This window comes from Haemaphysalis longicornis, unplaced genomic scaffold (genome assembly GCF_048455015.1).
Source record: "Haemaphysalis longicornis isolate Haplotype H1 unplaced genomic scaffold, Haemaphysalis longicornis Haplotype H1 scaffold_2, whole genome shotgun sequence".
NCBI classification, from domain to species: domain Eukaryota; kingdom Metazoa; phylum Arthropoda; class Arachnida; order Ixodida; family Ixodidae; genus Haemaphysalis; species Haemaphysalis longicornis.
Window position 1 is genome coordinate 146245693 of NW_027526295.1, and position 25473 is coordinate 146271165.

At 47.7% G+C, this 25473-nt stretch overlaps 1 protein-coding gene and 1 long non-coding RNA gene across 2 annotated transcripts in view; one reads left to right on the forward strand and one right to left on the reverse strand.

Annotated features, from left to right (window-relative positions):
• The first annotated feature begins 240 nt into the window (after positions 1 to 240).
• LOC144169285 (uncharacterized) overlaps positions 241 to 25473 on the forward strand; it is a 69107-nt gene continuing 43874 nt past the window's right edge. The window contains exon 1 of the mRNA XM_077698362.1: positions 241 to 2257. Coding sequence (XP_077554488.1) covers positions 1112 to 2257 — 1146 coding nt within the window. The 5' untranslated portion in view covers positions 241 to 1111. The remainder of the gene's footprint in view (positions 2258 to 25473) is intronic.
• On the reverse strand, positions 20002 to 21584 carry LOC144167433 (uncharacterized). The gene is made up of 2 exons (XR_013321996.1): positions 21365 to 21584; positions 20002 to 20703 (listed from the first exon to the last, which is right to left on the reverse strand). It is a non-coding gene; the product is annotated as an uncharacterized LOC144167433 (long non-coding RNA).

A 25473-nucleotide genomic window follows, 5' to 3' on the forward strand; every position in this document is an offset into this window, starting at 1 on the left:
AACCCAATGGCATTGTGTGGCGGCGCCTTCAATCCCGCCCTTTGAGCCACTCGACATGATTGGCCCCGCCGACCCGGTGACGTCAGGGGCGACCGGCTCCCGACGGCTGAACAGGCCAATAACAAAGCGACGTTCCAAGAGAATCAATCTGCGCGCGGCTCGACTGCTGCGCGCCGCCGCGGGGGGAGGAAGAGAGAAAGCGGCAGACGCGAATCTCGCGGGATTCTCTTCGCCGTTTGTTTTCGCCGCGCCGACGGCAACGAGATCGCCTTTTTTTTTCTTTTTCGAGACGCCGGGAACCCCGGCTGCTGCTGCGGCAGCCGGCGTCGGTGGTGGCACGAGTGCGACGCGCGTCGGTGGGGGTTCTTCCTCTTTCCCCGCAACACCCTTGCTTCTCCCCTCGAACGGCTGGGCTGCGAATTGCCGCCGCGATGTCGACCAGGCGCACACGTCGTCCGCTGTCTCCGGTTCGCGGCCGTAGCACTCGCGCCAGTCGCGTGCTCGCCTGTTCTTGATTCAGTGAGCGTTCCCCTCGCGCGCTGCCGCTCGACGACACCGAACTCCGGCCGCGCTTTGCCTGTGGACACGTCGGGGTGGGCCTTCGTTTTGATTGTGTGCCCAGTGACACGATAAGGAATCGACGACACCAGTTTGTTTATCATGACCGGTATCTTGACTGGTGGACCACCTGTGGAGACAGTTACTCAACCGTGATTCAGCGCAGCCGCTTGACGTCGCCCCAGCTCCTTTGTCCAGGCGGCACAACCCGCCGGCAGCGGTCTCGACCCAAGGACTACGAGGCTGCCGCGGGGCCGATAGCATCAAGGGCACTTCATCGTGATCGGCATTGCTCTGCTGGGACAGTGCATTCCATTTCGAGGTTGTGTGCGGATCCCGCTAGGTGGGATCCCCCCAGGTGCAGGGCATCAAGATTGCGTCCTACCCGGCATCCGTGGTGTCGGCGGCCTTCCCGTTCGCGGGCTTCGACTACCGCTTCCCGTACGGAACCCTGCCCCCTCCCGCCGCCCCGAGGGACTCCGGAGCCCCGCATGGGATACCGCTGTCCCTCCTGGACCGAGGCGCCCTGGGCGACCTGGGGGCCCGCTCGTCCATGCCGCCCACTTCGGTCGGCGGCCCGTCGCCGCTCCGTCCGCCGCTGTCCTCGGGGCCTCCTTCTTCGGCGTCCTCTTCTTCGTCCGCGGACTCGCACGTCAAGCGTCCCATGAACGCCTTCATGGTGTGGTCTCGCGCCCAGCGGCGCAAGATCGCTCTCGAGAACCCCAAGATGCACAATTCAGAGATCTCCAAGCGGCTGGGCACCGAGTGGAAGCACCTGTCCGAGTCGGACAAGCGGCCCTTCATCGAGGAGGCCAAGCGGCTGCGGGCGCTGCACATGAAGGAACACCCGGACTACAAGTACAAGCCGCGCCGCAAGCCCAAGAGCATGCTCAAGAAGGAGGCGCACCACCACCGCTTCCCCTTCGCCCTGCCCTACATCCCCGGGCCCGGGGACTACCTCGGCCTGGGCCTGCCCCGCTCCCTGTTCTCGCCGCACCCGCGCATCGCCATCCCTTTTCCCCAGCACCCCGCGGCGGCCGCCCTGCAGCAGCAGCTGCCGCAGCACTCGCCATCGCCGCCGTCGCAGGCTCGCTCGGCGTCTCCGAGGTCCTGCCACGCCGAAGAGAACAACAACCGGCCGCCCTCGTGCGACGACGCCTCCGGGGGCCCCAAGCTCAGCTCTCCGTCCCCGCTGCTGGCCGCGTCGTCGCCCCCGGCCTCTTCGGCGTCCACGACCCCGACGTCGGACCACGCGGCGCCCCCCGCGTTCAAGGCGTTCATGCCGCCCTCGTACGCGTCGCCGTACGGCCCGTCAGCGTCGTCGGCCGCCGCTGCTGCTGCGGCGTCGTTCTACTCGGCGGCGGGACTGTCGTACCTGATGCCCTGCGGTTGCGGGTCTCCGTACGCCGGAGGCGCGGCCGACCCGAACTGCCGGCAGCACTTAGGGCCGCCGCCTCCGCCAGTGTCCTCGTCGTCGTCCTCGTCCCCGTTCTTCGCGCTCAATCCGTTCCTCAAGTCAGTCGAGTCCGGGCTTCCCCCGGGCTACGCGGGACACATGGCTGCGGCCGCGGCGGCTGCAGCGGCGGGCTCCCTCCTCGACGACCCCCAGTCCCTGTCCACGATGCCGTCGGCGGCTGCGCACCTGCTCGGACTCTACTCGTCTCTGGCAAGGCCCAAACCACACGACGCTCGGCTTGAGGTGAGCCATGTGGTATTCCTGGGCGTTGTTATGCACGGCTGTAAAGTGGGGAATAGCTAAATGGAATTGTAGTTAACCTCCCTAAATGCCAATTCCTGGTGCCTGCATTGTCCTGTAAAGAAAACATTATTGTTAATGTTTAAAGCACACTGTCATGCAGCAGCCCAAGCAGCGTTGACAATTTACCAGACAAGATTTAAGCTGCTCTAAATGGTATAGTCCGGGTGCAGCTGAGGATTCCTTGTGTATTTATTTGGAAGGGAGGGCGATTCCGCCTGGGTGCAATGTCCTTAGTGTGAAAGCGGGGCAACTTGTCACGAGCTGGTGGTCCCTCAAAAAGAGCGTACAGTGCTCTCTTACTGCTATATGGGGTTCATGGCGACCTCCTTTTGTTACCTACCTCACGTCCCAAGAACTGTTTTTTTTATTGCGCTATTTTGCCATAGGGCATATCCCTCTCCATTAAATCGCCCCTCATTATCGCTATCAATGTAAAACCCTCGCGGCGGACCAATGCAACCGCATGCAAAACCTGTTCCTTGTTGCATACTATACAATCAAGTTAGCGTGAACGACATCGCGTATACACAGCAGCCGTTGGTATTCCCCACTTTTTCGAAAGGCATTACTTTTTTTTAGCTGTGCCGTGATTTTTAGGCATGCCGGGATTTAGTGTGTTTGCATTGTGATGGCGGGTTAATGACCGGTAACGAAAAAGTTGCTGGTGTATTTTGATGCATAAATTAAGGGCAAAAGTCCCCTCCCCGGTAAGCCCCCTTTGGTGGCTGAAATGTTACCTCGCGTTTATTTGTTTGCTGTTGTTTTCGATTTCAAGTTTTCAGCACCTTTACAAGGCTTCCGCTCAGATGGTTAAGTAGCCGCTATGCCACAACAACTCCAATTTGTTTCGGAAAATGTTCTTCGTCGAAGTTGGCTTGCGGTCAGTGATACAGCGGTCATTACAACTGACTCTAACTGAGTAGCCTTGCTGCTTTGCACTTGCAGCGAGATTGGAGTGTGCTTTCCTCAATATACAAATGCTTAAGTTGTTAGCGTTTCCTTTTGTTTCCGACTGATAAATTGCGATAAAGAAGGAAGAAAATTAACAGACCAGTTCAGGTGGTTCATCTGAATCAGTGAACTTATATACCGCGGCCATTCCACATAATATGGCCGTGCACGCTTATACGCTCACTTTTTTACTTTTACGAATCCGCGGTCCTACACCGTGAACGGCGCCTTAGCCCGTATCCAGAAACAGAGAAAAGCTTAAACTTGTACAAAGCGCTTATAAAGCCGCAAGGACGTCTCACGTTTAGCTATAGGCTTTGCATACCTTAATACGCGTTAAGAAACAAATAACTTGAGTTGTCCTGACAAGGTTATACTAGTGCCGATTCCAACGGTTCAAATTGATTGTATGAATTCGCGCCAACGTCGTATATGTGCTTACGAACCTGCCTTGTCTACAACTCGATATTGTTTTAAACACCAGAGCCTCGCGTCAAATTTTACGACGTGTTTACCGACAGCTTTATGCCGGACACATTTCCACGTAATGTATCAAAAACAACGCGTTCGCAGCTGGCATGCGCGTGCGGGCCGCATATCTGACACAGGGGTGACTGTATACTCCGCGGGAAACGGTTCCGAGCCACCTCACGGTGGTATGCGGCTACGGATATTTGGTTGCCCGCGCTTGCCGAGGACACAAAAGAAATTAGTTGGCAGGTAAAAACAAATAATGCTCCAAATTATGTACTCTGGCAGAGCGAGTACTTTAAATCTGTCATTTTTCTTTTCCGCCACAGGATCACATCCTCTTTCTTTTGTCTTTTTTCTTGCTCACATTGCTTGGGGACCGTGGGATGTATCTGCAGTCACTGTAGCGAACGCAGAAATCGCAGTTTGATTTTTTGAAAGCTTTTTTTGTGTGCATGTGTGGGGCAGAGGGGGAGGGGGGAGGGGTTAGTTCTTAATAGGTTTGAAGGAGTTGTCCTGTATAAACTCAGCGACCTTATTCAAGTTGCGCTACAAATCAATGTTATCGAAGCTTTACGACTGCAGTCTTCCCTGTTGCATTAAAACACACTTTATGCTTCGCTACTTCCCGTCACAAAAAAGGCCTATATGACAATGCAATTCGCCCCGAGAACGGGGTCTCATTGTGAACACAAATGTGAAAAAGAATAGTGGGACGACCTCTGGACGCGAAGCAAAGTGTATTCGGGCACACGTTTCGCAATCGGATGCTGCGGGGCAGGCTTTTGTAACTGTGTCATGTCGGCTTCGGGAGTGAGCTTTCGTTGACACACGAAGTAACACCTCTCTCTGCGCCGCCTGTGAGGAGCGAGCGCTACCAGCCGCGTGACGTCAGCGGATCATGTGAACTGCGCTGCTCTCTAAGCCGCTCTCGCGTGCCTCATCCACACGTACTTTTTGGGGCGCAAATGGGAGAGGATAACGGCCGTTTCTGAACCATCTCCATCGGAAAACATTGCTTCAGGCTATAACGTTGCTATAACGTTGGCTTTGCCACGAAGCGTTTGCTCGCGGGTCGACGCACACCGCTGGCAGATTTATAGCATCAAACCTGCTACGACCGCTCTGTAAAACGTAAGCACACACATACAAAAGTGGACCGAAAATCTTCGTTTTATTTACACAGACTATATTTCCCGCGTTTTTTTTTTGTTTGTTTTCTGACGGTGCTGCTCGAAGAACCGTCGTTTGCACACGCTGCGATTCCTCTATCGCCCACGCTTTTACTTCTGTCGAAGTGGGGCTGTGTAATTTTTCGACATTATATTGATTTGCATTCAACAACGAGGTTATGTATGTCCTTCTCCATCACCTTCTATAGTTTAAGTGCTTCGCTTGTATCACTTCCTTTTGTCTAATATCTACCATTCTAGATCGGAGGATAGTAGTAATCAGGTCAACAAGAATGATCCGTTAGAAGCAAAAGGTGAAAAATCGGGGAATACAAGATTTTTGCGCACGGTTGATCACGAACTTGTTTTCTTTTTTTTGTTCTGTATTATTTTCTCAGAAATACGCTTGGAAAAATGTACGAGCTGTCAGCCCCCATCAGCTAACACCGGTGATAGCTGTTTTCATGTCAAAGAGCAGACGTTCAAGCAAGACGATTCAGGGGCGTTCCTGCAGGGTCGCTACAAATTTCACCGTCACCTGAGGCTATCATTAATTGAACTGAGTGATTTATCATTTCTTAGAATCACCTGACTGAAATTACGAGGAGAGGTCGAGTCGTTCACGGACTAATGTCAGTTACCCAAGCTTCCCGAGTGACTCCGAACAATGAATCCACTCTCCTCAGTTCTGCTTGAAGAATCGGTCGGCCTAAACACCGTTTTCGGAATTGACATTATGGCGTTGTCTTTTGCTTCATGGGCACTAACTACCTCATCTTCACGACGCAGTCTCTCCACCTGCGATCGCCCTACCTTAAAACTGGGGTTAGCGGTCACTTGATTTTGACGAGTACGCTTTCTGTCACGCGCACATTTGCTATCCTCGTGTGATTCGACAGTGTTCGTCCGATTCATAGCTAAAACCACTTAGCTTTTCGGCCAATGGCAGCGCGTCGACAAAGTCGATGAAGACATCATTTCCAAGCAAATAGGAACGTTTAGGGGAGACGTGTTTTTGTGCTGCCTTAATTGCTATTTCTGTAGTTAACGTGCTCAAAGGACTGATGTAGGCCTCATTACATGTCTCTAACAGACGTCCCTATAGTTGAAGGCCGCCACGCATTCATTAGGTCCACGTTGATCATTTTCGCTCTGTGCCTTTTTCTTCTCTCGGTTACTGTGACTCGCTATAGATGCCACGTTCATATCGCAAAGCAAGGAGGACATTTAGGAGATGTACTTTGCTAACACCTTAATTGCCACTTCTGTAATTAGCACAATAAAATTATTTTGCAGGCTTCAGTGCATGTCTCCACTCAGGTTTCGACTCAAACCCTGGTTCGAATCACGCCTAGACCCAAATTAATTTGTTTCTTTTCAACTCCCCTACCCTGCTTTTTATTCTTTGAGCCGTCGGCCATATTGTGTGCCATCCGTCGGCCATTTTGGGTGCTTTCCGTATTCCGGGAGCACTAGAGTTTCGACCTACCGTATTGACCAATATTTTCGCTTTAAAACGAAAACTGTAGGTACTCAACATATAAGGTTTGTGTAGGCTTGATTCATCATTTCCGAGAGATAAAAGCTAAAACCCAGCGCTGTATGTGCGTAATTGTATACACACAAAAAAGGTGCTGTCTGAACTAAGATCAAAGGGGGCATTGCTGCGGGAAAGTTTTCTTGCGCTGGGCTTATATGCAATCCTTCCGGACAAGCCACGGGTGGTGTGTACCGCCTCCCTCCCCCCCTTTCTCATTGTTTCGGCGAGCGGTGTTTAACACCGCTTGCAGAAATGTTGTGACGGAGGCACTCCAGGGAGGGGGGCACTTAGGCAAGAGGCACACCGGGATGCTTCTGGGGTGCAGCCATCGATCGACGGCGATGGTAGTTCGCGCTGGTCGACGCGGGAGCTGATTCTCTTGTGTGCAAAAGAAATGACAGTTTGTAACTGTCCGCACATGCGCCCAGCGCTGGAAAGCGTCACGAGGCCGACGCTATCATGGAGAGTGGCCAGAGCTTTCTTCTCGACCGCACTGTCTCCATCGAAAGAGGCAGTGAGTGCCTGAAGCAAAGAAAATCGCTAGTTTCGGTCACGAACTTAGGATATCAACACCTTCACAAGGGCGAATACCCGTCGTGTTCGTTGGAAAATCAAAGTATGAAGATGGTTGAAACGCGAAAGTTGCTCCCCAGCAAGCTGAGTCAGAGTCACAGTCCGAAATCCAATCTGCTTCGACCGTGTCATTATGGCGCAATGGGATAGACGTCAGCTTCATAATTTGAGGCACCCAGGTTCGATCCCGACCAGTGGAAGCGTTCTTTTCTTGAGGCGCTTCTCTAAGTTGGCTTTCTTGCAATACGTTCTGACGTAATGATGGACGACACCAGTGAGGCATAGAGAGCTTCGCTTTAAAAACTCCCACCTCCCCTCGCGGGAACCCCTGTGTAGATGCGACGCATAGGCGGAGCGGCGAAGGGACCGCGTTTTATAGCGCGCATAACGTTGAGGGGACTGCGTAAGCCGGTCCCAGTCGATGACGACGTTGGCGTACTTGTAAAGCGGCGTGGACTCTAGGTGTTTGAGCCAAGCGTGGATGTTGCTTCGCCGGAGAACGGCACACCGGTTATATGCGCAGCGCGCCCGAAGGAGAGGAAACCGCGGAAGAGAGAGTACTGCACATGCGCCGGCCCCAGCGCGTCTGCCGCGGCTATGACGCAACGTGCCGCGGCTATGACGCAACACAATCCACTTTAATCCAATCCAAATCCAATCCAAGCCAAGCCAAGCCAAGCCAATGCCCCTCGCGAGAGATGCTGCGTTCCAATTCGCAGACAGCTTGGTAGACAGTCTACGAAGCAGTCTAACTAGACGTCTAAAGGAATGAAATTGGAACGGCACCTCGGTCGCAAACGCAACACCAGCGCAGACGATCAGCAGACGACAGCGTCGTTGCAGACATGTTGAGTTGAGCAAGCCGCAAGTTTCGTAACTAATATTACCGTTGTGATTACAAACGTTACGTAATTTAAAAACTAGGCAAAATCACCTTCATAAATTTTACTAAATATTTAAATATAGGAACAAGTGCTTTTGGTTCAACATAAAAACGCAAAAAGGTGGCGCTGGCGTCGCTTTTCAGTTTACACAGGAAGGTAGCCTGCATCGTTGGTGACTTCGATGCTGTCTCCTCGAAGCAGTCTTCGTTGACTGCTTCGTTCGAATTGGAACGGGGCTTAACATGGCGTACTGTCCGCGAAGACGGCAACGAAGCTGTCTAAACGGTAAATTGGAACGCACCCAGAGTGTTCGCTATCGGAGAGGAGAGGGGGTGAGCGGCGGAGAGCGCAGCTGGCGCGGCTAGGAGAATGGAGGAGGGACGGACAACGCCGACGACGACGCCGGAGGGACAAGGCGAGTGAATGAGATGCTCTGCATCTAAAAAATTATGGAAGTCAGTAACGGGATTGGTTCCGCTCCCTTTTATGCGGAATCCGACGACGCTGGCATGTCTGCCCACTTCTGCGTTGCAAACCCTTCGGGAAACCAAAAAAAAAAGTGGAGGGTGGAGCTAAGCTGCTACATTGACTGCTTTTGTTTGATTTCGAAGTTGTTCCGGACGCTGTTTGCAAAGCAACGAATTTCCACTTAAGAGGAAGCCCGACCTACCTGACAGTCATGGATAGGATAGGAATAACTATTAAATAATGCCGGTAACCGACGCTTCAGAACGTTGTGACGTTGGCCGAGCGTCGTCCAGTGGTTATGCACTACTCTGCACTGCCCCAGTTCGGCCCGTTTGTGGCGGGTCGTGAAGCTTGTGCTTTTTGAGTGCACCCCGGGACTGCTGGACGGCCCACAGTTGAGTGTCCTGGTCTGTACACTGCACTGCACTTTGAGGTTTGGGCAGGTATGTCCTGGAATGTAGCTTCGTTAGTCCCATCATATGTCACATCATGTGCCATTGGTCCGCCGGACCTACTGCACAAACACTGAACACACCGCTTGGATAGGGTTCTGGGTGAAGCACGTGTAGACCCGCCCCGGTCTGTAGCTGCCTTAGGATGACGGCCTCCTCCCAACTGAGTACCTGGTGGGGAGGCGGAATTGTCCGTCGAGACAGGCGATAAAACGTAGTCGCTTCGCCATAGCTTGCCCTGCTGTCCCTGGTTTCGAACCGCCACACGGAACGGTCACTCTCGGGGGAGCGGAGGGTAAGCGCTCGCGCCGGTGAATGGTCCGTCTCATTTTGATTCGGTGAGGATGCACACTCGCCCGCGTGAGCCGGGCCGCTGGCATACGCACTCGCCACTTCGAAAAGTTGCTCATGGCGTTCCTCTGGTCGCTGAGCACGGTGCGACACTTGGTCTCGGAGATCGCCAGAGCGATGGCAATGTCCTCGGCGTCTGTGGTGTCTGTGCACCGCACGCTTGCTGCCGTTGTCTTGGTGCCGGTAGCCACCGCAACGACCACTGCCGCAAAGCCTTCTCGATGGTATTCCGATGCGTCTACGTACCGGGCGTGCGGGTCTTGGGCGTGTTGCTCGGTGAGGGCCTTGGCCCGCGCCTGCCGCCGTTCTTGGTTGCACCAAGGGTGCACGTTCTTCGGCATGGGGTCCACGCGGATGTGGGCCCACGCCTCCTCGTTGATCTCGCACGGTTGCCGGCTGGGAGCTCGGGGGTTGTAACCTAGAGACGCCAGGATAGTGCGGCCGGTCTTGGTGGTAGAGAGGCGCTCCATTTGCGCGATGAGCCGCGCCTCGGCTATTTCCTCTAGGGTGTTATGGACACCGAGCTGCAGGTGCCGAGCCGTACTCGTGGTCTCCGTTAAGCGCAGCGCCATCTTGTAAGCCCGTCTGATCAGCATGTTGATCTTGGTCCTGCCGGTGACGTGCCAGTTGAGGTAGGCCGCAACGTATGCGGCGTGACTGATCACGAACGACTGGATCTTGCCGCGTGTGTATACCTCGCGCAAGCGCGAAGCTATTCGGGCGCAACTTCAGGGCATGCATGCATGCTCGGCGCCATACTGCAACCATGATTAAGCATTGCGCTGCCCCACTTGTGCTTCTGAAGATAAAAGACCCGTTAAGGTTCGGCGTTAATTAGTAACAAAATTACAAAATAATGCTTCTACCCGCTACCAGGAATCGACGATACGTTTCCTTATTCCTTTCAAGACAGTCACAGAAATTTCTTAGGCAACATAGTTCTGAAAAAAAAAAACCATAACTGACTGTACCATGTTAACCTACAGCTTTAGCGGCAGCAAACACTGTATACATATTTGGCAACTTCTGCAAAGCAAACGCAAAAAATGATTATGAAACAATATATGAAACCATTTCACCCTGGCCGCACCGTTCTGAGAATTCTTTTTGTTCCCATGAGCTAATGTAACGCACAAAACAAAGGAAAACACAGAAAGAAATATTATGAAAGCATTGCAGGTGAAAATTCGAGTATCTGCAGCTTTTAATGAGCTGATTCCTTGTTTTCTCTGAAAATTTTGATGATTTTCAAATACCCTACATGACTTCGTGACTGTAGAATTGTTTCAATATGCATTAATTTTGAATGTTTAGCCGATAGGTCTGGGCTGCATGATTGTAATTTGTAAATGAAAGTTTCTCTTAGTTCATATCAGGTTCGATTCGTGTGGTGTTTAGTTTCAAAGAATGCTTTGGGTTTAGATTATACTCCTCTACAGGTCAAATATCTAATACACGATAACTTACAAACTACGGCGCAATGCTTTGGGTTTAGATTATACTCCTCTACAGGTCAAATATCTAATACACGATAACTTACAAACTACGGCGCAATGCTTTGAGTTGTATTAAAGTTTGAAATGGCACGTTTTCTCCTTTTTGCACGTTTAAGACGTTTGAGTTGCCGACCAAAATAGAAAACAGGAAGTTATACCTATGTGGATGGGCGCATAATATGTTGTTTGATTAATCATTAGTGCTTGGTAATATATTAGCTTAGCTAAATAAAAAATTGCACGAAAGAGGTTAACTCTGAACGCATGTATTCGGGGTGCCCATGAGATATTTTTGTCTTGAAACAGGACACCCAAAATCCTGGTTGAAGATCATTACTGAAGTTTGAAAGCAACAGGAAGTTAAATGTAAGTTGTAAGGCATGGGACTCATTTCGGGAAGTTACATGTAAGTTGTAAGGCATGGGACTCATTGGAGCTCATTTCATGAAAGCCATAAACTTAAGCGCGCCATCCATCTGTTGGCCTGTGTGGAAATGTTTTGCAGGATTATCTAAAAAATACACTGGTATAGCCTTAGTGCAGTCACAAACTAGGATCAGCAATGTTGTCTACTATATCCATATCACTTAGATACAAAAGGAATAGTGTTGGCTCCAGAACAGATCCCTGAGGTACTCTATATTTTGAATGCTTTTACGCCACTAATTGGGGCACCCTGCGCTCTAAAATACGGATAATTTTGTAGCACTAACATTAAAATCCACGAATTTCATACAATGAAAGCTACCGTATAATGGCGTGGTAAAAATCCACGAAGACTTCCTCAAAATCAAAAATCAAACCGCATGTCACAAGCTTTATAACTCAACGTTCTGTATATTTGCTCCTTGAATTCATCAGGAACTCCCTCTCTCTGTAGATTTATTTTCACATAATTCGACTTGTTCCCTCACTGGAACAAAATTTGCCGTTTTAATTTGTTAGGATACTCGGGAGTACTGGCAAAAACTGAAATTGCACTGTGGTCCGTTAGTTCTTCTACTGAGTCATCTTTGTGTTTGGGTGCAGCGCGATCAACATTCGATTTGCGGTCAACACATCCATAGCAAGAGGGAAACTACAAATGTGCGTTAATGGTTGGCTTTCAATGTTTCAATGATCTAATTGTGACTTCATGTGCAGAGATCACATCAGCCTTTCAAGAAAGAAAGTGTACTTTTATGATCCTGCCTCAGAGACAGTAACGGGAGGCCCTAACCAACCTACTCTTTTGCCTTTAACTGGTGCACCAGAAAGCGCTGCAGATAACGGTCGATGACACGCTGAGAAATATCTCTCACTGCTTCCGTTTCGCTAGTCGACCCTATCTTCTATGGACCTTAGACATCGCGTCTACTAACGCGCGCAGTATTATCCCACAACGTGATGCATTTTGCAGCTTTACTAAGGACGTCTCAGCAGCTAAAATCCTAAAAACGGAAACTTGGTCGCTCATGGACATCACAGATAGCTGAATATTGCGTCGCAACCTAAGTTTGACGCTGTAAATGCTTTCTCTTCTTCCCTTACCTTCAATGAGGGTGACATGACGCTATGGGCTCACGTCTACAACACCAATGTCAAGTCAGTTTTCGGCATCTGTTACCGTCCACCCAATCATTGCTCTTTATGTATACGCCTGTCTCCTTTCGTCACTTACTCTCGTTAGAAATAGGTTCTCAAATGCACCTATTTCTCTTTTCGGACACTTTAAGTTCATGGCCTTCGTTGACAACGACCCACAGGTCACCGCAGAGTGAATCAAAAGAATTCATCAACTTAATCCTGCATTTCAGCCTTACTCAAATAAATCATAACGTCAGATAATACGCTAGACCTACTGCTGACATCCTTCCCCGATGATGTCGAAAGCTTTATACTTCTTGGAAACTTGAGCGACCTCGAATTTATGATTTAACACATGATTTACGACCACGAACTTATCATTCATATTTGCGACACACTGCCACTGCCTAAAAGGTCACCAGCAAAAATGTTGATCTGAGACTACAGGAAAAGAAATTTTGAGTGAGTAAATCGCTGAATAGAGCATTTTTTTCGAAGGCTTTAAAGATTGTACGAAAACTGGGAAATTTATAAGAATGTCATGGTGATGTTAAAAGAAACAACAAATACGTACCGAATATTCTCGTGTAGACTAATTCAAACAACTCTTGGCTTATTAAAAGTTTGAAATCACTCCTAAACCGAATAGAACGTGTGCACAAAAGGAAAATCCAAACTGATTATCCTGTCGCCTGACACCGGTACCACTTATGTTCTAGACAGTACATTCGACAGTTAGGCGCACCTCATCAAAGAAAAGTTATCGTCTTCTTCTGGCTTTGGTAAAATTAAGAGTAAATAATTAGAAACTTGTTTGCTCTTCAGTCAGGTACTCTTCCTAACATTTTCGCAATGTTTAGAATACACAGCATCATCCCCGATGAGTGGAGGGTTGCGCTTGTTCTGCTTTCAATGCCGAAAATCATTGCACGAACGTATAATAAATCATCTAACTTCGTGAGTTACCTGAAAACAATTAACTTCAATTACACCCCTAAACACGGTTAAGTCGTTTTCTTGCGAAACTCAGCAGAATTCACATACGACCTTTTTAACCACATGAATGATAACTTTCAAGTGGACGCAATACTTCCACACTTTTCCAAGCCGTTTGACCGGGTTCCCCATGTCTTCTCCTGCTTAAGCTTTCGGTTCGCGGCTTCCACACCTTCGAGACCGGGTTCCCGGGTTCCCCACTTTCGGGACCGTGTTCCCCACCTTTTCTTGCTTAAGCTGTCTTGTCTTAAAATTCCCATCAATATACTACGCTGGACTGAACACTTCTTACAGGGCCGCATGCAATATACAACTGCGAATAAACAACGCTCATCTCTCACCAGTGTAACTTCCGGAGTCCCGCATGGCGTAAATCTATCGCCATTGTTATTCCTCATCTATACAAACGATTTTCAGACCAATAATAGAACAAAATTACGACTATATTAGCTAATGGCTGCGTCATCGATCTAATACCAAGTGCTTGCAACACGATCCTAACGCAATTTCTTTGTGGTTAGATAGATCTCTAATGTCATTAACTTTGACAAATGCAAAACTACGTCGTTTTCCCGAAAACACACTATTGTTGAACACATGTACACAATTCAATTACAGTAACCCCTGCCACCATGTACAAATACTTTGGTGTTCATTTAAGGTCATCTTTGTCATGGGTGTCCCATATTGAATCCATCTGCTGAGACACTTCTCTACACTTAGCTCCCTCCGTAACAAACTGAATTCCGCATCCGCCGATATTAAAAAACTGGCATATCTCACGTTCGTTCGACCAAACCTAGAACATGCATTATCAAGTCGAAGTCCCTCACAATCTTATCTTTCCCACGATTTGGAATCGATAAAAATCCGTACCGCCCTTTTTTATAACATCAAAGTACCCACGTACAGTCAGTGTTACGTCACTCAAGCAGTCCATGAACTTCCCCACGCTCGCTACCCGCCGCATTATCCTTCGCTTGTGCCTTTTGCAGACTTTTACTCACCGTCACAATAAAGACATGCTTTATTAACGCCACCACCAAGCGTTTCTTCCGTCTGAACCGCAGTCACCCAATCGTTAGAATCAAGTCCCGCACATTATCAATGAATAGTTATTTCTTTTCTCATGCAATAGCCACTTGAAATACACTGTCCAATGACATTGCTTCATGTACTGTAAACTATATCACAAAAATAAAGTCTAATCACTAACCTACCTGCATTCACGTGATGCTCCTTCCGAATTTATTGTTAGAATTCTACCGTTATTTTTTTTAAGTGCAGACCACTTTAAGGCCGCTCTTTTCTTTTTCTTTATTGCCCATCTCGGACAGCAACACCAGGTACCAGGTACAATTACAAAGAAAAAATCACAGTAATGCCGCCATGCCCCCCAGGGCTGGTGTTGTCATTTAAAATTCCCTAAGCGTAGTCAGGGGTTCAATTTCAGACAACCACTCTGGTGGAGAGTTCTTCGCTCTCTGAACTTCAACAAGCTGTGACACACTTTCCCTAAAATACTGTCTCGCTGGTCGCGCGTCGACATCGCAATGCAGCCAAGCCATGCGCGAATGCCAAAGGCTGTGCAAACCTAACAACATGACACTGTCAAATGGTACACCGTCCTCTCTATCAATGCACAAAAAACGAATACCGTGTGGGCTAAGTGGAAAATCTTTCTGGAGTGACCGTTGGAGGACACCCCAAAGGAACACTGCGGCCCAACAATGAAGAAAAACATGCTCCACAGAAAGAGCACCCGTGTGCAATTTAAAAAAGAAAGTCTTTGCCCCAGGTGACACTTCCATTCGCTTGACTCTTTTTAACACATCTTGTCCTGGGCCATTGCTGTACAGAGCTCTTTACAGTGGAACTGGAAAGACTACGTCACATACATCCTTATATAATTTTTTCCTAGTTACATTGGCCAGATATGGCCGCTCTTTGTCGTCGTAGCTCGCTCGCTGGACCCATGTAGAGCCGGAGTTCCGTCGTAGCCGCTGTCGTCGCGGCGCCACCAAGAGGCTTCGAAAGCCGAGCTGTTTATATATATAGTCATAAGCGTTCAAAACTTGTGAACCGCTGGCGCTTGTCATACATCTCCCCATTGTTAAGCGCAAAGAAAACTGTAGGTACATTTTAGGCGATATATACGTAATTAACCGGTAGAGGCCGCGCTCATTTAGTTACGAAAGCTTGTTGGGTTGGTTTTTACGGTAGTAAGCAAAAAAAGTGCCAGTGCGACGTCGATCGTGCGGGAGGAAAAGCAAGCACAAAAAGAACAGAACTCCCGCTTGCGCAGTTGCAGGCAGGGGATGCGCGAGCACTGCGCGACCTCTGCCTGGAACTGCAGATAACGTGGGAAATTTGATTTGAATTGGGTGGTAGAGGTGAGCGGATAACGGAGCTACATCCCATTAAGGCGAATCACTGCTCTGCACTTCCGACAGCTTTCACATTGAGTGGAACGGCTTTAATTTTTTTTATTTTCAGGTCATCATGTTTACAACACTTTTTGCTTTCATAGCTGATGTTGATTTCCATTGTTTTTTTTATTTTTTGTTGTTCTTTTCACCTTGGCTCAAGCCAAGGTCCTGAGCCAAGGTCCTGAGTTGCCCTGGAGCTTTTAAAAAGCAAATAAATTAGATGAACTTAAGTGTGTCCAAAAGCTCATTCGCGTCTGGGGCGAACAAAATAACGAGTTTGCAGTATGCAGCAAATGAATTACTCGCAATGTTTTTCCTCTACGTTGAACGAAGGCGCTCCTATGGCATCCATTTGTCACTGATGTGATCCAATTGTATGAGATCCCCTCTTTTCGAAATAACATTTTGGATGATCGGGTACATTAACTCATTTCTTTAATACGTTTCCATATCAGGTTACAAATACCTCCTGTTTCTAAGAGCTTGTGCGTATAGTAATATCCGTTGTTTTTTAACTAACAGCATTGAGTTACACGCTTTGCAATTTGCGCTTCACAACAGCATTGCACGCTTATAAGCAATTTTTAGATAGCACTCATTTTTGGTACTTGAATATGCGGGTAACGGTTTGTAGGGTTGTTTAGTTAATTGATATAAATCGCGAATGATGCATTCCTTCTTGCTCTTGCGGGCGTTTTTCTGAACATTAATTGTATTACCAGAAAAAGAAAGTTGTTACAGGGGAAATCGGCATACATTCTTTCCAATACAGAACTCTAGCCTTGAAATACAACACTGTCCTTGAAACGTACCCTATTCTGTTGAAGCGAATCCAGTATTGACTGACTTGCGCCGTGGGTAGTGGCGTACGCCGAAACACCTCGTGGCAAAGTTAACTTTATGCACGTGCTATAATGACGACGTTGATAATGATGCTCTTGAAGTGTTTGGCACGTACCCAGTCGGGGGATTGACCAGGGATAAGGTGCTGACCGTGCCCACCTTATCCACGTGCTCTTCTGGCGTAGCTCTGCGCTCGACACTTGTGCGCGCACCAGAGCCAGCTGCGGGTGCGCGCACAAGTATCGTGATATATCAGGCACCGTTGGGAGCCAATCAGTGTCGTCGCTCACATCACGCCACATCGCAGGTGCGGCATGGTTAGGCCGGGCGTGGTCCTTTCCATGGTGGAGCGGGCAGACATTCAAGAATACAAACGTTCCCGATGATCGCAGAGGAATTATGTACAGTTTCGTATATCAAAAATTCGCGTTCGTGGGAAGCTCATTGCAGTGAAAGGATTTCGCTTTGGTCGTTCGATGGTTTTGCGTTTTAATTTTGGTCGTTTTCGTTTTCACTGAGTTCAAGCTTCGTGTGCACAGCTGTTTCCGGACAGAGGGGGTTCGTTAACTGTTTTCTAAATATCTCTGGAGAAGGTACCTTTGTTCAAAGTGTAGGGACAAAACACGGTATATCGATAAAAGATAACAGAGGTCACATCGTTTTGACACGGTAAACTTTCTCACTTAAACTCAATACCAGGGGAACTTGTAATAATAAATTGTCCATATATATATATATATATATATATATATATATATATATATATATATATATATATATATATATATATATATATATATATATATATATATATATATATATATATATATATATATATAGACACATATATATAGACAGAAAATAAGGGTTGGCGGTCAAGAAAACCTTGGAAAGCAAATGGGAGGTTGTGGTGGGCGATGAAGAGGTGAAGAATTTTTTGAGTCGAAAAGAAAGTGGTGAAAAAATGCCCGCCGGGTGGGACACCGGTCTGGTGGGACGCCAGAATACCGGTCTGGTGCGATCGCACCAGACCGGTATTCTGGAGGTTGTGGGTTCGGATCCCACCTGGCGGGCATTTTTTCTCCACTTTCGTATTTTCCATATTCTGTATCTTCAGCTACTACATCCTCCCCTTTGCTTTACGAGGTCTTCTTGACTGCCAATTCTTATTTCTGTCTTATTTTCAACGAGCCCCTCATTTCCTATTCTGATTCTCTCTCTCTCTCTCTCTCTCTCTCTATATATATATATATATATATATATATATATATATATATATATATATATATATATATATATATATATATATATATATATATATATTCAGCCGAGGCACCGGCCTTCGTCAGAATAACCCGTTATTCTGATAGTGACCAACAAACTTGTTTTACATTCATCTGCTTACGTGACTCCAGTTTTGACCAGGCAAGCTCGTCACTCACATGCTCCACCTTTACTCCTGTATTTCGCGTGGACTCATTTATAGGTATTTTCTTTCTTCCCGCGAACTGTCACGAAATAAAACAACTTGTCCGCTCATTACCTCCAGGCGTTAGATCTTGATGAACCAAATGTTTAATTCTGTTAAAGCTGACCTCCACCCCGACTGCCTCTTGAATACTTTTATTTGATGTTTCTTTTTTCAGTTCGCGATCCTTTTACTTAGATGTAATTTAATCAAGCAGTGTTACTCAAGTATTGATTATGTGGTTCTATTTGTGTCCCTCCTGCTTGGGCATTTGGCCTGCGACGTGTTCTACAAATAAATAAATAAAATAAAATAACGTTCATTATTAATTTAAAGTAACAAAAACCCTATAATGTAACCCATAAAGGTCGGGATACTGACACCTCTGCCAGTCTTTCATTTGTATCCTAACGAGAAAATCTCGTATCGAGCAACTGTACAAAATTACCGCCTAAAAACCACGCCTCCATATAGGACAGAAGGGACTCAAAACTATAGTTTAAACTTGACAAGCTATGACATCGTCGACCTTGTTTTGCAAGCTGCGAGCGTTTAAATGGAAGACGTTAAATTGAAATTCTACGGTTATCTCTAAGCCCATTAATTTCACGCAAGAATTCATACCGAAAATGCATTTATAAAGACAAAGAATTTATAAAGACAGCAGGAGCCCGACACTTGCCATGGCAGGCCGTCAGGTCAGCTTTACACGGATTAATACCGCCCGGTCACCGCTCTGTATAGCTTCGTATCAGCACTTTTAGATTTGAATGCCAGACATACCGCATAGCCTGTTTTGCCCGATTCGTTCGTTGTTGACAGCAGCTTATTGGAGAGCCGAGTCAGATTGTTAGATATACGCATCATTTATTTTTAGTTCTTGTTTGGCTGCCAACCATGAACCGCTCAGGTGCTGGCTAACGAAGCGAATGATGACACCGGGCATCTTGACTGGCTTTGTCTGGCTTCGAACCACGCCACTTAGCGTTATCAGCGGTGTACGTGTAGCTTGATTGCCACTTGATTGATTTTTTCTATTCAATCGCTTTTCTCCGTTTCTACAAGAGCGTGGGCTCTAGGTATTGAACGGCGACTACGTCACTCAAGTTCGTGCAAATCAAGTTTGAGTCGCGCCGTACTGGCCTGCGGCTCAGTCAGATTTTTCTACGTGGTTAAGCCGCTTTCACATCATGCTTAGAGCTGCGCAGGTGTATTGTTGTACGAATGCAATATTGCACGGTGTAACGCTGCAACAGATACTGTAATGCTTCACCAGTCTTCTACTAGCAGTCTTCAACCACCGCCGCATTAGCCAGACAGGCGCAGTAGATCGAAAGGGGGCTTTACATGATGCACTCTAAGAACTAAAGGAGTCCCACCAATTCCCAAAGGGAATAGAAACCCTTGTCCCATATACGATTCCCTTTTCCAGCATCAGGCAACTCCCTTTTTAGCAGAATAGCCTTACCCTTCACAAGGGAGTCGCAGGCCTCTCGCGGAGAGGGGGTCGAGGTATTCTCACCGGAGTTGCGGGAACCGCGTCCGGCAATTCCCTCACCACGGATCGAATAATTCCTCCAGTCAGGGAGTTATACAATTCTTTACCAGAATCTTGCTATACCTCTGCCACCCCTCAGAATTACCTTATTCCACCAAACAGCATTTTGCAATACTTCACCAGGAAGGGTTAGCGTACTCTTTTCAGAATCATTGTATTCTTTCAACCAGAGTCCCATAATGCCTCCTCAAGGAGGGCTAGCTTACTCTTTGTCAGAACTAATGTATTCCTTTAAAGCAGGATCTATGCACTACCTGCGAGTTGCCGAACTCTACTATTCAGAGGCAGCACGATGTTACCTTTAACAAGACTACACTTTAGCATCCACAACAGCATTAGTGTCAGCCCTCTTTACTTCATGCTTACAAACTGAAATACAGTAAAATTACTTCACAAGTAAACATAGCAAGGCGTCTTTACAAAAAAAGCTGTCGTTTGTGCTTAGCCGAAAAAAAAAGACAAATCGTTTTCACACTGCATTTCATGCTTTATTTTGACATCCTCACACACGTCGCTCCACCTGTATTGCAGTTGCTGCTTTTATGACCGAAACCATTTGCTCTGTCGGTGGTAGGCCGAGCATCATCTAAAAAAGCAGACAGGTCCGCTTTGTCTTTGGGGCATACTGGATGTTGAAGGTCCAGTAGACCGCCAAAAGCAAAGCGAACCCGTCCACTATGTCCATAGCCGTCAGCTGGAGCTCTTCGAAGTGCACGGTCACGGCTCCAGATTTCTCCGCAGTTTGGCCCAAGAACAAGATCCTGGGGTAAAGGGAAGTCTCTCCTGGCTCCTGCATAAAAAGCACACAAATGCAAGTACCAGAAGAAACACAAGTAACAGTATTTTGCTCTTCCTTCCTCAGTGGACAAACCACTGTACAAAGCGATTCTCAGGAAAACGAATCGCTAGTTAGTAGTCTATACACTTAAAGCTAACAATTTAGTGACTATGCTAACGATTCATCAATGTAACATTCACAATTGTCTACTGATGAGGCAAAATGCTCCCTTTAGCAAATTTGAATTGCTGTGATGGTGATTGCTGAGCCTGATTCACAAGTACTACACTGGATTTCACTTACTCAACATACAGAAGAAAAATATGCATACCAGCTTTGAGAGCAAGGCCTCTGGCTTTTCTTTCACCAGCAGTGCAACTGAAAAGCCATCTGAGAAGAACGAGAGCACGGATTAATTTAAAGCATCGGGGTCCTGATCCCCTATTCAAATTTTAAACCAACAAGGTCCTCCTCCTCTTTTTTTCCAACCAACCACTTTCAGAAAAAGCAGCCAGACCAACAAGAGAACCTGCAACCTCAGGCCAACCTGCAAGTACTTGGTGCAATGGTGTTATCAAAAAGGATGGCTTGAAGACAAGCAATATTACAGCAAAACTGTCAGCCTCTCATTATTGGAATTAATCATGGGATCAGTGAACAGTAACAAGGCCGAATCATGGAGAGTAACAAGAGGCAAGCAGAAAATAAATGCCGCACAACCGCATTCCTAATCCCCATCAATCTTGAAGCTGCACATCGAATCTTACTCGTGACCAAATAAGTTTGTTAAAAAATACTGCAGTGTTTGGCAGTTTGAAAAAGCTACAGCAATAATGCACTGCAGTGGAAGTGACACATTTTTAATCAAGCAGAAAGTTGGTTACGCAGTTATGTTATGTCTCTAATGACATTTATAATAAAACACAACTAAGGTCAGTCGATGCTAGAAAGCAAAAGTGCATGCAAATGACACCATGAAGGCTAAAAGATACATTTTTATTTGCCAGATGACTATGGCAAAGTGACCAAAGATGAAGTGTTTATTACTTACAGCTGTCGGCCGCATCAGGCATCTTTGCTCTCTTTCTGCTTCCGAACGCCAGGCGATCACAATATGTTGTTGAACAGCACTATTGTAGAATAGCCCTGGAAACACCCACGGGAAACACCTTTACGTCGTAGCGCCTGTAATAAGTAAAAAACAAGTTCACTATAATGCTAAATGCACGCTGCTTACTAAATACAGCACCTAGCAGCAGTTTTACCACATGTCCGCGTGAAAATATTCAGCCTAAAGTTCTATAGCTTGTCAACACTCGCTATGAAACAAAACGTACTGCAGTATTCATTTTTCAATACTACGTTTAACGGTAGCCATTACTTGGCTCTTTCTTGAGAAAACAGTACGGAATTTCACCGAAAATGGGCTTCACTCTTATTGCAGTCGCGCAAGGTAACAAGAAAAAAGTCCAATAGACAAAGCAACACGCCAGCGGTTCCGTGAAATTTTGTTGTGGCTACTGTAGCCACATAAACAATTAATCGCGATGAAATTTCCTGCCGTCAACGTTTTATTAGCGTTAAGTATTGTTTTCTAACAACACGGGACCAGAGGCTACAAGGCAACGCACTACACAATGGGTTCGGAACGCACAAACGTTCACGTTCTTTTTTTTTTGCAAGACATCTATGCCAACTTGGAGGTTGAATTGAAACCTTGTGACCTTTGACTGCGTTATATTTTAAGGGGTAACCAAATAAAGCGACGCTACCAACCTAACTGATTGGGTAATAAACTGGTTACGGTGTTGCTGTCGCCGTCGCTCACTTCTGCCTCGTCAGACGCGCCAGATGGGAACGGAACCGACGGATAAGCCCGGCGGCAGTGTAATTACCTTGTCGCTCGACAATATATTTACGTTGCTCAAGAAGATAATGAAACGAAAGCCTAATTTATAGCTAGCGCTGGACACATGTACGATTAGTACACGCGATTCGCATGCGACTGATCGTTACGATTGATCGTTAGGGCCTGTTTTGGGTCGTTCGCTGGTCCGAGGAGGCTCACGACGTGCGACTGGCAAGCCAGATGCAGTCGTGCCATCATTGCGATCGAGAGTCCGCTGAGCCCCAACCGCCCGCAACAGGCTTGCGTTGCTCGGGTCGGCTCGGGTGTTGGGAACCTTAGGCTTAGCATTCTGGCGGACATTTGATCGCCGCTATCTGTGCAACTGCGGATGACAATCCGTAACACAACTTTTCACCACACTATCATCCTTTTTCTCGCATGTGAAACTTTATTTGGGCTATAACGGCCGTTTGAGCGATCGGTGACCAAGACATCTGCGTAGCCTGTTTGGATGCTTCCGCGCAGGTATCGCCATCTCTCGACCGCTCGGCGCACCGCGCGCCGCGGCATACACGGCCGGTCAGCGCAGGCTTTCATAGCGGCAGATATCTGATCGCCGCTTTTAAAATAAGCCCTGACAACAATCCCTAGCACAATTTTTCACCACATTAACACCTACTTTTTCGCATGTGGAACTTCTTCTTAGCGAACAGATTGATTCGGGAGAGCAGCGACAAGCGGTTGCTACCGTGGTCTGCGCCGGTTCGAGCCGCTGAGTGTGTCGAGCTGGCAGGCGCGGCCGGCGTGAGCGCGGACTGTTCCCGAAGGCAGAAAACGCTTCAAGATTGCTTGCTTTATCAATTTCTTGCGAAAAAACGCGCGGAATCTGCAAATTCAGCTCAGCGATCGTCGTAGTTGACGCAAAAACAGTGGGCGGAGCGACGCCGACGACACATCGCATGCGCGCATCGGGCCATGTGTCTCAAATTCACGCGTACGGCTACTCGTGGCGACAGTCGTAACGATCAGTCGCATGCGAATCGCGTGTACCAATCGTACATGTGTCCAGTGCCTAAAGAAGCCAGCTTAATAAATCCGCAACTCTTATACTGCACACGAGTCTTGTTTCAACGCATGCTGAACGTCGTGAACCCGCGATGGGAGCACGGCCGCTTGTTCGAAAAACACAAAGCCGGAAAAAGGATAGCTAGAACTGGTGTCACACAAATGAAAGCACATGTATGTGACCACTTAATTCTTCGCAAGAACCAACAAGGCTAAGCAGCACTCACGAGCGCCAGTTGTTATAAATAAAGCTGAAGTTTTGGCGGGAACGAGCGCGAGCTCGATCCCGTACTGCGCAAGAAAAACTGAAATGGTGACTTACGTTTTCAGCGGCGGCCGCAGCAGCCAAACGATGTTATTCCACCAGTCAGGTATACTTCAAACACAGCCACCGACACCAAAACGCACCTCACAGACACGTACAGGAGTACTACGGCGGTTTCAATGCCACAAAAGAGACGGAGACATCGGAGAGACGCGTCGTCCGCCAGCCTCGCCGCGATGAAAAGACCGCGCAAAGGTACAACGCTCAAGTAGTCCGACGGACACCGTTGCGTTAGAACACACAAATGACCCATTCCTAGAGGACGTGTAACACTACCTCGCACGCTCTTTTGAATACGCTGCACTTTATTTTAAGTACGCTTTGTTTCATGGCCCGGCGCTGTGGCTGTTTAGGTAACTACTTTTTCATACGATTTCAAAGAGTTCGCGTCCGCCATAGAGGTGTCTGCCTTTTTGCACACCTGAAAGCGTGCAGCTGAAGTTGATAGAGTCGATATACTGTTCTATTCTCTCTCGCGGAGGATATACGAACTCCATCGATGCGAGACAGAGTCGGTACGCTGTTCTATTCTCTCCCGCGAAAGGGGTACAACCGCCGCTTAGCTCCATCAAGAGCGGGGAGAGTTCGCCAGCAGTTTTATTCTTGTTTCCTAGTAGAGTGAACACGCCATCTAACGCCACGCGTGGTGCGGACGGTGTCAAACGACCCTGGCAGGAATAGGAACGCTGTTTGATTCTTCAACTACTCCCCACATTTCTTAGAGTGTGCACTGCGGACAGGTGGATTGTACCCACAAACCCTTGCGCACTGCGCGGAAACTTCTTCCGCAGGAAATGGCAGAATGAGTAGCTAAATGCGTCGCTTACCAAGTTGTGCTGCGGCGAGAGTCTCCGGAGGTTGCCATGTCGTGTGGCGCCTGGAGTATTTATTGACCAGCCGTAGGACCGGGGTTCGATCTCAGGTGTAGCGGCAGTTTTCCTGACGGAGGTGCAGGTTTCTGCGCATGATAACGATCCACAAAGGGACCCGCCACAAGTCCCACAGGCCTCTCAGGTGCAGCTTTGGTGTGCAAAAAGACCAAAAATGCAGGTTAAATAAACACCGGACCGTGCGCCATTCTCTGCTTGGTTGGTAGAGGTGGGCGATCGCAGCGCTGTGCGCCCCTGTATACTTTTAAAGCAAAAGCTTTCTTAGTGGGACCAATGAGTCCTGTCAAGAAACTAACGCATTTCCCCATAGACCGGTTTGTCGACTGTAAAGCACTGCTAACATCCCTGGACACGGCGCATGCGTGAAACCGGGCTTCCAATGTGTCAAAATGCATGTTACTCGAAAATCGCTAAAAAAAAAATTGTTCTAGACAAGGAAATACACTCATGGATCATGACGCAGGAGTAAATTATTACACCGTTGTCTCATAAACCACGTATCAATGCACATTTTTATCTTTCATAGACGCGCTCACTTAGTGCGCAAGAAATCGTCGCATGATTTCGTTCCTCGTTCGCGATTTGTGTCTTTAAAAGTTTGGCGACCGATTGGACGCACTTTCAGGAAAGGTTATATGCACTCTAGCGAAGGCTTTAATGCACTTTAGATGCAGTTTTAATGCGAAAAAGCTTTCGCGCTTCTCTCGAATTTCGTTAGGAAAATATGGTAACTTTTTTTGCTCTTTTATAAAAACCGCCAGGACATTTCGTCACAGGACCGTCACAAGACAATTTGAACTCTTGAGCTCCGCAGCTCGAAGAGGAAGTGTAAAGTGGAGCTGGAACGAATGTCAGCCGGCTGAAGACGAGTGCTCGGAAGTACGATTGCCGCTTCAGCCCACCATCCAGCTTAATAACGAGGTGCTCTCCAATAGCGATTATGGTTTTACCTCTACTTGTTGGAACAGTGCAAAGGTCATTGCAGAATCTCCAGAAGGACGTGTACGAGCAGGAAACGCCGTGTGATTTTG